Genomic DNA, 15,717 nt, shown 5'->3' with positions numbered 1-15,717 from the left:
AAAGTAAGCTCGTTTCAGCAAAAAAGTTGAAAAATAAATATTATGACAATTGTCATTTTTCTATGGTACATCTTCACTGAAATTTTATTTTAACATTTTTACAATACATATTTTTACCTATTTGTTTTAAAAAAATTCAAAAAGATTAAAAAATAACGATTATGACAATTGTCACTTTTCTATGGTACATCTTCACTGAAATTTTACTTTAAAATTTTTACAATATATATTCTTACCTATTTACTTTAAAAAATTCAAAAAAGTTCAAAAATAACGATTATGACTTTTCTGTGGTATCTTCACTAAAATTTTAAATTAACATGTTTACAATATATATTTTTACCTATTTACTTTGAAAAAATTTAAAAAAGTTCAAAAATAACGATTATGACAATTGTCATTTTTCTATGGTACATCTTCACTGAAATTTTATTTTAACATCTTTACAATATATATTTTAACGTATTTACTTTAAAAAAATTCAAAAAATAACGATTATGACAATTGTCTTTTTCTATGGTACATCTTCACTGAAATTTTATTTTAACATCTTTACAATATATATTTTTACCTATTTACTTTAAAAAAATTCAAAAAAGTTAAAAAATAACGATTATGACAATTGTAACTTTTTTATGGTAAATCACTGAAATTTTATTTTAACATCTTTATACAATATATATTTTTACCTATTTGCTTTGAAAAAATTCAAAAAAGTTCAAAAATAACGATTAAATTTTCTCTTTTCTATGGTAAATCTTCACATAAATTTTAACTTAATATGTTTACAATATATATTTTTACCTATATGCTGACTAAATAGATCAACTTAGTCGACTAAATTAGTCGTTTTAGTCGACTCAATTAGTTGTTTTAGACTATACTAGTCTTTTTAGTCGACTATACTAGTCTTTTTAGTCGACTATATTGGTCGTTTTAGTCGACTATATTAGTCGTTTTAGTCGACTATATTAGTCGTTTTAGTCGACTATATTAGTCGTTTTAGTCGACTATATTAGTCGTTTTAGTCGACTATATTAGTCGTTTTAGTCGACTCGCTTTAGTCGCTAAAGTATTTAGTCGATTTCCATCACTACGACTATTAGTCGTAGTCGAAAGAACTCGACTAATTAACAACAATATAAATTGCAAATAAATGAACAAAAATCTAGTTCAAATGATTTTTTATTGTGCACATAAATTAAAATTACTAATGATGGGCTAAATATAATTAGCACTGCCTAACCTACTATTGACTCTTAACCAAGTTCAAGAATCTATGAGTCATAAATATGGATTCTTCCTTTTATCTGACTATTTAAATTTTTAATTTTTATAGGTAAATTTTAACTATATAGATAAATAACAATAAAAAATACAAATTCTCTTTCACCTAATAATCCTATCCTTTCAATAAAAGAGGTAACCTTATTTTCCATATTCTTTTTAATTTAATATTCATTTATTTTAAATTTGATATGTTCTACCTCCCCCCCCCCTTTGTCCCGTACAACTTATTTCTTTTTTTTCTACTTGTTTCTTTTGTTTTCCCATCTTCCTTTATTTTGTGATGAAATTGATATATTATACCTTATTTTTATATTGCATTATCGCGATTAAATAACAACTTTTTTTTTCTTTTTGTTTTATAAATTATAAAGGTTGAAAACAAAACACCTTATGGATCATTAATTATTTTCGTGGTTTTTGTAAATTGATATTTTTTTGTAATTTTACTTTGTTGAATAAACTTTGAAAATATTATTTTAACTACGTTGTCCAAGTGATTCCATGACTAAATCGATAAAACCCAGCCCCCTGGATCCCGTCATCGACCATCCCGGACCCCAGATCACGGACTGTATTTTTCCCATTCAGACTGGGGGACCCATCGGTCCAAATACTACACTGGCGCCCAACGTACATTCGATAATCTACGACCCGGAAGAACCAACAGATCATTACCTCGAACGTTTTATGTTTATCCACCGACATCAACCTGAGGCAAATTTACTATCCTTATTCTTATCATCATGCGGTCACAGTCTATATTCAAAATTAAAGTTAGCCTTTACACCAAGGCCTATGTTGGAAATGTCAATAGAGGACGTAAAAACGATTTTGGGAAACAATAATAACAACAAAGGTCTATCAATCAACAAGCTTCGTCAACGCATCCAGCAAGATGGCGAAACGATTACTGAATATGCGGAAGCCTTGATAGCTTTGGCCTCCCAGTGCGATCTAGGCCCCAGCTGGGACCTTTTCCTGTCCTCCCAATTCGGAGCGGGGATACAATCCTCCGGAATAAGAGGTCACGTAATTACGTCCGATAATATAATGTTTAAAGGGAAGTTAAAAATTGCGCAAACCTGGGAAATGGCTGAATCACTTAACCAAAATAACAAAACGACTGCGTACAAACAGACTCAACAAATTTCAAATAACCCACAAGATCTCTTATACCTACCACCCCGGGGTAGCCCAATTTAAGCGGGGAGGAGAATGCCGTACACAAAAAAAAACCTTTTTTTTAAAACATTGTATTTTGATTTTATATATATTGATTTTTTTTGTGTGGTCATCCACCTGTTACAAATCCCTTTTTTTTATATGTCCTACGTATTTTCAAAATTTAGTCGTAATTAAATCCGCTTTAAACCAGCGGTGCGGCGAATGCCGTTTTATTTATTTTATTGACTTAAGGTAGGATTTACCTTCGTTATTAAATCCGCTCTAAACCAGCGGTGCGGCGAATGCCGTCTTGGTTTATTTTCGTAGGAAAGAATGAAATTAGCGCCGACGGCCGGGTAGCCGTATTTAAGAGGGGAGGAGTGTTATGTTCTACCTCCCCCTTTTGTCCCGTACAACTTATTTCTTTTTTTTCTAATTGTTTCTTTTGTTTTCCCATCTTCCTTTATTTTGTTATGAAATTGATATATTATACCTTATTTTTATATTGCATTTGAAACTGGTTCTTACCAGTTTCATGAATGATGGTATCGCGATTAAATAACAACTTCTTTTTTTTCCTTTTTGTTTTATAAATTATAAAGGTTGAAAACAAAACACCTTATGGATCATTAATTATTTTCGTGGTTTTTGTAAATTGATATTTTTTTGTAACTTTACTTTGATGAGTAAACTTTGAAAATATTATTTTAACTACGTTGTCCAAGTGATTCCATGACTAAATCGATAAAACCCGGCCCCCTGGATCCCGTCATAGACCATCCCGGACCCCCGATCACGGACTGTATTTTTCCCATTCAGACTGGGGGACCCATCGGTCCAAATACTACATAAAGGATATGTAATAATTTGTTCTATTAACTCTATCAAACCTATCATTGACCCTTTACCAATACAAAAATTTTCATGACTCAGGTATATATTTTTCATTTTATCAGACTTTAGATTTTTATAAGTAAATTTATACCCTAATTTTTTGTGACATAATTATTTACTCTTTGTTATTTATATATTAAGTTATCTATATTATTTTATACAGATAAGAATAACAATAAATTCTCATATACCTAGGAATCCTATCTTTTCAAAAAAAATATTATATTCTTTTTTATACATTTATTTTAAGATAAGTCAATAATTATATCTCACAACAGAGAAAGGATCAAATTAAATAATATAAAATTTACATCTATAATTCTATTCAAACAAAATAATTTAATTACACATTTACTTTCAACTATTCTTATTTGTAAAAAGTTAAATTTAAAAAAAATTAATGTTTTATAGCAATAAATAATAATTAAACAAAATATAAAACCCTTTTAGAAATGAGAATAGTTGGAGGCAAATAAATAATATAATCATTTTGTTTGGATATATTTTTTTTTTAAATTCAATCTTTTATTAAAATTCATATACAAATATGATAAAATATTATTAATTAAAAATTAACATTATAATATAGAGAATATAATAAATCTGTTTAAGTTTAAAAAAAAAAGAAGATTGATACAAATGTATATTTTTATAAAAAGAAAAAAACATTTTAAAAAAAAAATCAAATGGCAAGGTGGGGCCATGATGTTTTAAATATTTGATAATTAGTTCTAATTATAGATACGGCGATTTTCTGCTTGAGTTTCTAAAATGGAGAGTGTAAATTTTATATTTTTCAATTTCATCCTTCTGTGAGATTTAATTGAAATTAACTTATCTTAAAATAAATAGAAAATAATGTTAATTCTTTTTTAAAAATTGGATTCCTAGGTATATAAGAAATTATATTCTTCATAGCTTATCTATATAAAATAATATACTAATTTAAAAAATATATAAATAACATAGTAAATTATTATGTCAAGCAAAATTAGGGTATAAATTTACTCATAAAAATCTAGTCAGATAAAATGAAAAATATATACTTGAGACGAGGGGTGTACCGATACCACCTTTTGGAGGCCGATCCAATCCGATATTAAATTGATATCGGCCGATTACCGATCTGATATCATATCTAATTTTGTATTCTGTAAAGATACTAATGGTTTTAATTTAACATCTATAATTTAATTATGCCATAACTTATGTCATTTAAATATATTATAATGATCAGTTATAGTTTATATTCAATTCAATTGCAATTCTAAAAGTATATAAAATATTTTTATTGTTAAATCAATTAGTAGTAACATTAATCTATTATATAATAAGTAATAAATAAATATATTATGAAATTTAAAATAATATTTAACATTAATTTCTTTTTAGAAATACCAAAATTTCAATTTATCAGAGGTCAACCTGCAGCGATGCTAACTGTCAATCTCACCAGCTTCACTAAAAACAGATTCTGAAGAGATTATCGCACACTTTTATAAATAGAATATTAAATTGTTGTTTTTGTTATTTTTGTAAAATGCTTATTTTTTATTATTATGTATTTTGATATGAATTTGAATAAAAATTATGATTTTGATTTGGATACTAAATAAAAAAATGAAAGAATTCTATGACTACAAAAAATACATTACAAAAGATTTCGATATTTTATTACTACTAAAAATACATTACAAAAATGGCGCAGTCTATAAAAAGTCTAACGGATTCAAACCTGTGTTACAAAGATTGGTACAACTTATTTCAAGAATTTAAAACACACAACCAAGTTTAACATCATCACAAGAAAATCTGTTATTAACAACAATAGGGTGTGATACTTATAAAATACTGGTAAATTTATGCCCACCTGATAGTCCGGGGAAAAAAGAGGCATTAGAAATACATAATATTTTAATCAAACATTTTCATCCCAAACCTAATATAATAGTAGAGATATAATTTTTATCAATATAATCAACAAAATGATGAAAAACTAATAGACTATATACAAAATCTACGAAAATTAGCAACGACTTGTGATTTTGGGGTATATTTAAATACCCCATTAAGAGATAAATTTATATTTGGAATAAAAAATCCAAAAATTTTACAAAGATTACTATCCGAAGACGATATAGACATAGATAAAGCTATTCAGAGAGCTAGTGCAGTAGAAACAGCAATAAAAAATTAATACAAAATGATGAAACTTAAATCGATCATTTAGAAGAGGAACATAATGTTAATATAAATAAAATTAAAAAAGTTAATAATGATAATGATAAACAATCAAAATCATATAATAATTATAATGCGAACTACAAAAAACCAAACATGCCACTCCTGCGGCGGAAACCATGGAAGGGAAAATTGTTTTTTCAAGAATGCCACTTGTTATAAATGCAAAAAAATTGGGCACATTGCTCGAGTCTGTAGAAAAGAAATTGTGAATTTTATTAATAATAAAACAAACGAATATAATCCTAAATTTTGGGTGGATGTCAAAATAAACAACAGCGATATCAGAATGGAATTAGATACTGAAGCTGAGGTAAGTATAATTAAGGAAATAGATTGGACAAAAAACTTAATCGTCCTGAATTAACAAATTGCATGCTAAAACTTAAAAGCTATACAGGAACCAATATACCACTATTAGGTCAGACTGTAGTAAAAGTACAAAATAAAGGGCGAACATTAGAACTACCTCTCATATTTACAAAAGGATATACCAAAAATCTAATTGGAAGAAATTGGATAAGGACCATACAAATAAATAATATTAATATACAAAATGAATTTCCTCAATTATTTATCAAAGAATTAGGCTGCTTGAAAGATTTTAAGGCACAAATATATATGAAAAACGAGAAACCAATTTTCTGTAAATCACGTCCTGTACCATACGCATTAAAAGATAAAGTTGAAGAAGTTTTAGATAGATTGCAAAAAATAGGAGTAATAGAGAAAATTAATCATTCACTCATAGTAATTTTTCAAAAGAAAGATAAAACATTAAGAATTTGCGGAGATTTTAAACGAACTATAAATCAAAATATTGATTCATATCCAATACCAAGAATCCAAGATTTATTAGCCAATTTGGGAAAAGGAGAGGAATTTTCAATATTGGATCTCTCGGATGCCTATTTTCAAATTAAAATGGGGGGGGGGGGGGAGTCTCAAAAATATCTTGTAATCAATAAGGATAGAGGATTATTTAAATATACAAGACTACCTTTTGGTATATCGTCTTCTCCAGCAATATTTCAACGAGCCATCGAGAATTTATTAAAAGGTTTTGAAGGAGTAGCTTGTTATTTAGATGATATTATAAAAACCGGGAAAAATAGAGAGAAACACGAAACAAATTTAAAAAAGGTACTAAAATGTCTAGATGAAAATGGAATCAAGCTAAAAATAGAAAAATGTAAATTTTTCAAACAAAATGTTGAATACTTAGGACACAATATTTCAAAAAAACGAGATAACAACTACCGAAAAAAAATATTGAGGCAGTAAAAAAAGCACCAGAACCAACAAATTTAAAACAATTACAGTCATTTCTAGGGTCAGCAACATACTATTCAAAATTTATTTCAAATTTTGCAGCCAAAGCCAAACCATTATACAAATTATTAGAAAAGGCAGTTGTTTGGAGATGGACTAATGAATGCAAAGACGCGTATATAAAAAATAAAGCAAGAAATAAGTAGTACTCCAATATTACAACATTATGATCCAAAATTACCCTTATATTAGCAACAGATGCATCAGCCATAGGAATTGGTGCAGTAATATCACATATAGAAGGGGATAAGGAGAGACCAATTGCATTCGCCTCAAGAACGCTAAATGCAGCTGAAAAAAATTATACAGATAGAAAGAGAAACTCTTGTATTTGGGGTTATAAAATTCAAAAAATTTATATATGGAAAAAAGTTCACATTACAAATAGACCACAAGCCATTAATGAGTTTATTTCATCCAAGAAAATTGGATGGCCAATAAATTATGATGCATGTTTAAAGGAGTATAGCCAAAGGAGAGACGTTGTTTATTATAGAGAACTAAAATGATAATAACACAACAGGTTGTTTATTATGGAGAACTAAAATGATAATAACACAACAATACCGAAACAACGTGTTGGACATGATACATCAATAACATATCGGAATGGTAAAAATGAAGATGAGAGCACGATAATACGCGTGGTGGCCTAATATAAACCAAGATATAGATACATGGGTCGAAAAATGAAGAGAATGCCAGGAACAACACGATATGCCTCAAAAGACAGCAATTCAAAATTGGCCAAAACCATCAAAAACATGGCACCGAGTATATATTGATTATGCTAGACCATTTCAAAATCTTTATTGGTTGGTAGTGATAGATGCTAGCAGTCGCTGGCCAGAAATAGTTCCCATGACTAGCACTACAACCGAAAGCACGAAAATATTAAGGAATATTTTTGCAAGATTCGAATTTCCTAAGATAATCGTTTCTGATAACGGACCCCAATTCAGCAGCAAAGATTTCAATGATTTTTGTGAAAAAACGGGATTCAATTAGTGCACGAAAGTCCTTACCATCCTCAGACAAACGGCATGGCCGAACGTTTAGTTCGAACTTTTAACAGGAGTATGAATAAAAGAAACGAGAGGGATTTAGAAACCAGTCTAGCTATTTTTGTCTACAATTACAGAAATACACCAAGGACAGAAACTGAACAAAGTCCAGCTGAAATACTACTAAAATTTAAACCTAGAAGATTGTTAGATCAAATATTCGAACGGGGGAACAAAAAGGAGAAGTTAGAATACCACAATCAATAATTCCAGATAAATGAAAAAGTTTGGTCGCGCCTTTACAATAATAAAGAAAAAAAATGAGAAGAAGCCATTAAAGGCATACTCGGATCACAACGTTATAAAGTAAGTATAGTGGGTAATACGATTATACGTCATACGGACCAATTAAGGAAAAGAACCGAAGTAGAAGAGAAAACCGAAGAGATATTAAACATAGAGGATGTAATAAAAAATAACGATGAAATGAGTATAAAGGAGAGGGAGGAAGAAGATACAATTCAAGATCTATATCCCAAAAGGATACGATCAAAACCAGATAGACTGGGGATAAATGATATGTATTAAATTGTTGTTTTTGTTAAATGTTTATTTTTTATTATTATATATGAATAAAATTATGATTTTGGATACTAAATAAAAAAAATGAAAGAATTCTATGACTACTAAAAATACATTACAAATAGAATGCGCAAAAAAAATAACAATATGGCAGAATGTTTATTAATTAATTATTAAAAAATATACATAAAAATGGATTTCGATTTTTTTATAAAAATAAATGAATTTAAATATTTTTTTTAAAATTTTATAACATTTTAATAGATGCCATTTTATATCGGTTCGGATCGAAAAATTTTATAATATTGGCCGATAACCGATATTTTAAAATGGGCAAAATATCGGTACATCCCTACTTGAGACTCATAAAAAAATTTGTATTGGTTATGGGTCAATGATAGGTTTGATGGTGTTTAATAGAAAAAATTAATTATTACAGATCCTTTATTGGTGGGATATAATTGAAATAGACTTATACTAAAATAAATGAAAAAATAATTTAGGAAATAAGGTTACCTCTTTTATTGAAAGGATAAGATTGTTAGGTAAAAGAGAATTTGTATTTTTTATTGTTGTTCACCTATATAGTTAAAATTTATAAAAATCCAAATAGTCAGATAAAAAGAAAAATCCATGCTCATGACTTATAAATTCTTGGACACTGATGACCAGTATAATATTTACCCCTTTTAGACCCCCTGCTTTATAAATATACAGTAATATGTTTTTAAAATTGGTCATTTAAATAAAAAAGACATTTAATAGCTATTCTATAACATTATTATAAGATAAATCTGATATGCGTGCTTGCACTAAACGATTTAGGAAAAAATTAAACATATCTTGCTAACATTTTCCCAAATATTAATCCATTAGTGGAGCAACATAACTGTCTTTCTATGAATTTAATATGCCAATTTCGTCAATCTTTAAATTTTTTAGCCGAAAGACTTTCAGATGGTAAATCCACCTATTGTTGTCATAAGGGTAAAGTCATACTTACTCAATATTCTGATTATTTAAAAAATCTTTTATCAAACCCTTTAAATCCCTTGCACAAAAATTTTATGCGTCATATTCGTTCTTACAATATTCTATTGCCTTTGCATTTCTGGAAGCACAGATTTCAGAGTTATCAGGTAATGGGCCTTACTGTTTTAAATTTCATGGGCAAATTTATCGCACATCTTATTTATATCCCCATACTGATATTTTACATGAATTTGCACAGTATGTACTAGATAATCTCAGGCCATTGCAGGACGTCTTCAGCACCCTGCCAATTCTGATTGTGATATAAATATCATGAGACATTTAGATGTGTTGATGTTGATCCATATGCTTTAACTTTCAAAACCTTAGGCGAAGTTGAGAAAGCTGAGTTATTTCTTGCAAAACATTCAAATGTATTACTGTTAAAGATTAATATGATATTTCGCGGAGATCATTCTAGCGACCTTCGGCGGTATAATTTACCTTTGATAACTTAGTTATAATATCTACAAATGATGGAGAACGTCCCTTTAAACGAGATATAAAATTTTTAGTAATCCTTAACGTGTAAAGTCTTAATTTAGACTCAATAGTATATCCTATATTATTTCCTCATGGAGATCCTAGTTGGGAGCCTAATATGATTTTTTTGACGTTCAAAAATATCTGCTACAATTTCAAATTTCCCGTATGGCAGTTAAACAAAATCTTCTTAACCCCCTTCTTAATGCTGGGAGATTAACTCAACAATATATTGTAAAGACGGGACATCATGCCTTTCTCCCTTATTCGATAAAAGATGAATCAGAAATTAAGCATATCTTATGAAGTGTGGTCAAAAATTTACCTCTTTTTCGAACTTTTAATTATTTATTTAGTACCGTCAACCCCTTCGTTCTTGACGGGTTATCAGCTAGTTTTTATCATAATATGCAATAAAATGTTGAATTTTTTATGTGTTTTAAAATATCTTGTTTTTTTAAAAAAAAATCGAATTATCTGTATTAAGAATAGGAAATTATTTGATTCGAGACTTATAAATCGAATGATTTCATTGAATTGTTTCTAGAAGCCTATGTTGGATAAAGAGAATCGTTTAATCAGTGGGAAGTACTGTTGTTAAACGGCTCGTTTTGAGCATTTTTTAAAACGGCTAACTCAATATTTCACCCAGAATAATATTACGCAAGCCTGAAGATTTTGTCTGTAGAAGGAATCAAGGTTTAAATATCTATTAGCGAAATCTCGAGGCTTAGGTAATATTTTTCTGGCTAAAATATTGAGTAAGCCGTTTTTAAAAATCGGCTCAAAATAGCTGTTTAACATCACTAGTGGGAAGACAAGAAAAAGGGAGCGACAAGGTTTTCATGGATATTAAGTCAATGCCATCCTTTTTCGGGGGAAGGGCTAATTTTTAATTGAATAGATTGAGAGTTTAATAAAATTTCCCAGAATGTTAATTCTTTAAAAAAATGATAATGCGCAAAAGAGGTAACATTTTAGCAAGATATCAGCATTTAAGGATTGGGACCTAATCCAAGTTGAAGATGTTTATAAATTTTGGCTGATATTTTTCAGATGCTTGATAAAAGTGAGCCCAATAGAAATAAGTTATTAAGTTAAACAATTTTATAGTGAGGTAAATCTATGGTGGTGTTATTCAGGAAGAAGATTTATGTCTTATTGAGAATAGGCGTAAATGTTTATAATTTGTCTCAACATTATTTAAAACTTCGATAATTGTTGTTCTATTCAGCTATCACGTCATTGCCGCGAGCTAGCATTCAACTAAAGCATTGGACCCAGCCTTTTTGCTTAGATTTACATAACCTTGTCAAGGATATAAAATATAAATCATTTAGTATCTTCATGATAGCATTATTTGTGGTTTTCTACCTAGAATTATTAAATAGCGCTTCATTATTTTCCGTTCTGTAATGTCAATTTTTTTAAAAATTGCAAATGACTTTTTTCCCTCTATACTATCATATCTATTAAACGGATTGAATAAATATATTTTTCCCTCTATACTATCATATCTATTAAACGCAGAATAAATATACTAATAAAGTTTTAAAGATAAATGAAATCCCAAATTAGTATACTTTCTATCAATTTTTAAGAGTGAAGTTGGTTAAAATTTGTTTATTACCTAGTAAAATTTTTAGTCAATAAACTGATAAAACTAATAGGCAATAAATATTACCAAAAATTTGCTATGAACACTTAATTACATTTTTTTATAGCAATTTTTTTTTGTTATACCCCTATATACATGAAATTATCAACGTTTTATTTATAATGAAAATTCAATGTATAAAAATTTAAAATACACTAACTATCTCAACTAACTATATCGATTATGTGTTACCCTTCGTTATATAAAGACAAATATCTTTATAGAATTTAATCATTCAAAAAGAATTATAATATAAATTATTAAATAAAAATTTTGCAATTTTAAATTTTTTGGAAGATATCTTCCCTCCTATTATGATTTTATATAGTCCACGAATCAGAAAGCAGTTACCTTTTGGACCTTATAAATATTTATCCTTTAGGGTTTTTTCTACCTTTGCGGGTGGTGCCGATCCACATATTTTCACCTATCCGATATTGGTTTAAAACCGATCTGATATTTATATTGATTTTTCACCACCCCCCTTTGAACCAAATGTAATTAAGAAATCAATATTTTTTATGCAAAAAATCGAATTATGCAATTAATTTATTTTTTTTATTTCTACAATAATTTAAAAAAGTACAGATATTGGCAGTATTAAATAAATTTTTCATTATTCCTCCCCGAATTAGAATTCAGCATATAATGCATTTTGCAAAATTATCCTTGTCTTTTGTAAAATATTTCCATAATTAAGATAATATATTTAAAAAAAATTCTTTTATTTAAAGTATAAATAATAAAATTGTTATTATTTAAAAAGATTTAAAAATAAAAAAACTTTTAAAATACTATAAATCCATTTTAAAAAATAAATAAAATTTAAGGGGTGTTGTGCATTTGCATTGTTAAAAAAAATTATTTAGAAAATATTATTAATGTAAAATAAATATACAAAAAAAGAAAAGTAAAAAAATCGGATCGGGTTTTACAGGTAACGTCCCGATCCGATATTTTATATCGGCATAGCCCTAGTTTTAATAAATAGCAAGGAAACAAACCTTAACATAGATTTCCCCCTAAAAATTATTTTATTTATTTTTTGGTAACTTAAGGTTTAAAATAAATTATTCGTCGAGTGTTTCCTTTTTTTTAGGTCTACGTCCTATTATTGATGAGTAAAACTTCACGAAAATAGGTCTTCTAGTCCCAGATACCCCATTAATAACGAGCGTCGTCGATCCGTCCCTTTCCAAAAAATCTCGCTGGACATATGATGTAGAGACACTTATTGGTAGTCCTGTATGACTCGTTACTTTCAATTTTAAAATGGGTAAGCCTCGTGGAACTGAAGATATATTCGTAACCCCTCCCCCCAAATAAAAATATTATTGCTATTGCTACACCATAGGTTTACATTATATTCATGTCATTATTGTTTCCTTCTTAACCTTTTTCTTCAAACCCTTAATTACCTAAATCTTTAAATACCTTTTTGTCTTCCTTCTCTCTCCTCCCATACAAGAAGCATATATAAACCTGCTTAGCCTCTACAGCGGCAGTATATTGTGGACTGAAACTGAGCTCCGTGATAGAAACATCATCTAGTAAAATGTTAAAATCCCTAGCCCTGTCCTCTAAGGATTTGAGAATCAATAAGCTGACCTGTTGTCTTTGGGTTATAAGTTGAGAGGCATTAAATTTTGCCACCACGCTTTTGAGTGTCTAGTGTTAAATTATATGTGATTAAACCTAATTAATAATCCTTTAAAAAAAATGTAATTAGTGCCTTTAAATATTATGTACTAATATTAAAAATATAAATTTGTAAACTCAATAGTTAGCAGTCTTAATACAATTGGGTAAACCAAAAAATAAAAGTTTTGTTTTGAAATATTTTTTAAATAATTTTTATTTTTTAAATTTGTTATAATTATTAGATAAATTGGCTGTGGCTTTGCAGTTAATCCTAAAAGAGATCGAGCATGCTTTCCAGAAAATTGGTTAGGGCATAGTGCATCCTAAATGTTTTTATAATAATTAAAAAACAATTCTAAATATTTCTTTTCAGTAAAATAATCCCTCTTTTTTATACTTAAATTTATTCATTCTGATGAATTGCTGATTGTAAAATATTATTTGAAATTAGAGTCAACTTTTTATTGCCTTGCAAGGTTATACTTAACTAAGAGAGGTGTTGATTAAGTAATTTTGGCAGAGGTATTGGTTAATGAATATATGTGGGATATATTTTCAGGATTTGAAGATGTGAATTTGTAAAAGATCGTGTTGGTAAATAAAGTTCGTTTTTTTGAAAAAAAAATGATGAATGGCGTTCCCTTTATGACTTTGAACTAAAAGCGTTCCTATTTTTGATGAATGCATTCGTTTTTTATGTTAATTCATTTGAAAATAAAAAAATATTAATTAATATAAGGAAAAAGGGTTATTTTTTAATCAGCTGTTTCATTTATCACATCTGAGTTTTTTTTAGCTAGCCACTATTTCTGTCCTATATTTCATTAATTTCATGAAAAATTCTTGCTTTTAAGGAATTTTTGTCCAGGAATCCTGATTCCTATATCTCTCATATCAATCAAAGTGGATATTTCCTCACCCTAGACTCAAGTTAGACTGAACATGTGTAATCCTATCTATATAATTCTAGGCCATTTGATAAAAAACTGAATCTGCTCAGCCACAAAAATTATTTTTTCAAAACCTCATTATATTAATGTTTTATTTTGCTTTTGATATTGACGTTAAAGACCTGCAGAAGTCAAATTTATAGGCCCAGCTATTTTATTTAATTATCTTTTTGACCCAGCTCATTTCAAGTTTTTATTTCCTGCCTGGCCCTGATATTTTAAATTTCAATCAACCAATTGAAATAATTTTATTTTTTAAAAAAATTCAGCCTGGCCCATTTTGAAAGAAAGATAAAAGAACAAATATAAATTTTTTTTTAATAAAACAATTAAAGAGGTCCAATGTATGCTAATAAAAATATTACATTTTTTCCACAAAAAAATTTATTTTAAATAAAGATTATTTTTATAAAATTCCATTTACTTAAATTTAAATCAAATTTTTTAAATGAAAAATAAAATATTAACCTCATTGACTATGGATGGGAGAACCCTTTCTTCATACTCCATGCCTAAAAATCTGTACATTGTTGGAAGTTTCATTTGGTCAGGTCTGGTTAATACTCTCAATGTTATATTGACCATTTGTAAATCTTAAATGCATTCAATAAATGAAATTTAATAGTATTCCAAAACAAATTCATTAAACCTTTACTACCAGTAGGAGAAGATATCTTTCTAGGCTTAGCTCTAATATCATAAATGATTGGATATTGTAACCATGGTATTCTGGTAATAATTTATGCATTTTTAAAAATACATTTATAAAAAGAACCATATAATTTATTAGATTATTTATAAATCTTAATCTGTTACCACCTAAAATGGATGCCTTCACTATAAATTTCTTTTTGAACACCATTAATTCTGCTAAATATAATAGCTCTATGACCTGCTTCAACTAAAAAATATCAAAATAGTTTTAAATTTCAAATAACATATAATTTTTAAATTTAATTATAATCATTTGCATAAAATTTTTCCATACCAAATCATGTGTAGATATAAATCATTATAATAAAATAATATAGATGATTTACCTTGATACATGGATTTATATACACCGTAACCTAAAACTCCGGCACCTATTAATAACTTTGATGCAGGACCTGTTCCTTTTGGGTTAGCAACCAATCGATTGAGTATCTCTACGATTTTATTCTGCATTTTTATCTATAAAAATAGGATATAGTTTTTTTTTTTAAATCACGTTTTGTGAAGGGACAAATGATTGCTCGATAAAAGTGTATGATATAGTGAATATTTTAGTGTTACAAAAATGATTTTCATACCTTGAATTTTTCCATTATATCTTTGAATTCAAACCTTTGCTTTAAATTTAATTACATATAATCTAAAATCTTTTTCGATATAAAACTACTTAGTTTCAAGATAGCATACTCAAATGGAGCGTCAGATTGGTTTTAAACATAATCTGCTATAGGGA

General features: G+C 28.0%; 1 protein-coding gene across 1 annotated transcript in view; it reads right to left on the bottom strand.

Moving 5' to 3' along the window:
- The window catches only part of LOC135925864 (prohibitin-2-like), a 33,479-nt gene extending 17,977 nt beyond the window's left edge, over positions 1-15,502 (bottom strand). Inside the window, exons 1-5 of the mRNA XM_065461399.1 lie at positions 15,311-15,502; positions 15,090-15,171; positions 14,920-14,999; positions 14,739-14,863; positions 13,162-13,347 (exon numbers count right to left, since the gene is read on the bottom strand). Of these exons, the coding sequence (XP_065317471.1) occupies positions 13,162-13,347; positions 14,739-14,863; positions 14,920-14,999; positions 15,090-15,171; positions 15,311-15,437 (600 nt within the window). The 5' untranslated portion in view covers positions 15,438-15,502. The remainder of the gene's footprint in view (positions 1-13,161; positions 13,348-14,738; positions 14,864-14,919; positions 15,000-15,089; positions 15,172-15,310) is intronic.
- Between the last annotated feature and the right edge of the window lie 215 nt (positions 15,503-15,717).

This window comes from Gordionus sp. m RMFG-2023, chromosome 3 (genome assembly GCF_954871325.1).
Source record: "Gordionus sp. m RMFG-2023 chromosome 3, tfGorSpeb1-WG-v2, whole genome shotgun sequence".
In the NCBI taxonomy this organism is placed as follows: domain Eukaryota; kingdom Metazoa; phylum Nematomorpha; class Gordioida; order Chordodea; family Parachordodidae; genus Gordionus; species Gordionus sp. m RMFG-2023.
Note: the sequence above shows the minus strand (reverse complement) of the source record. Positions and strands in the feature narration are given on the sequence as shown.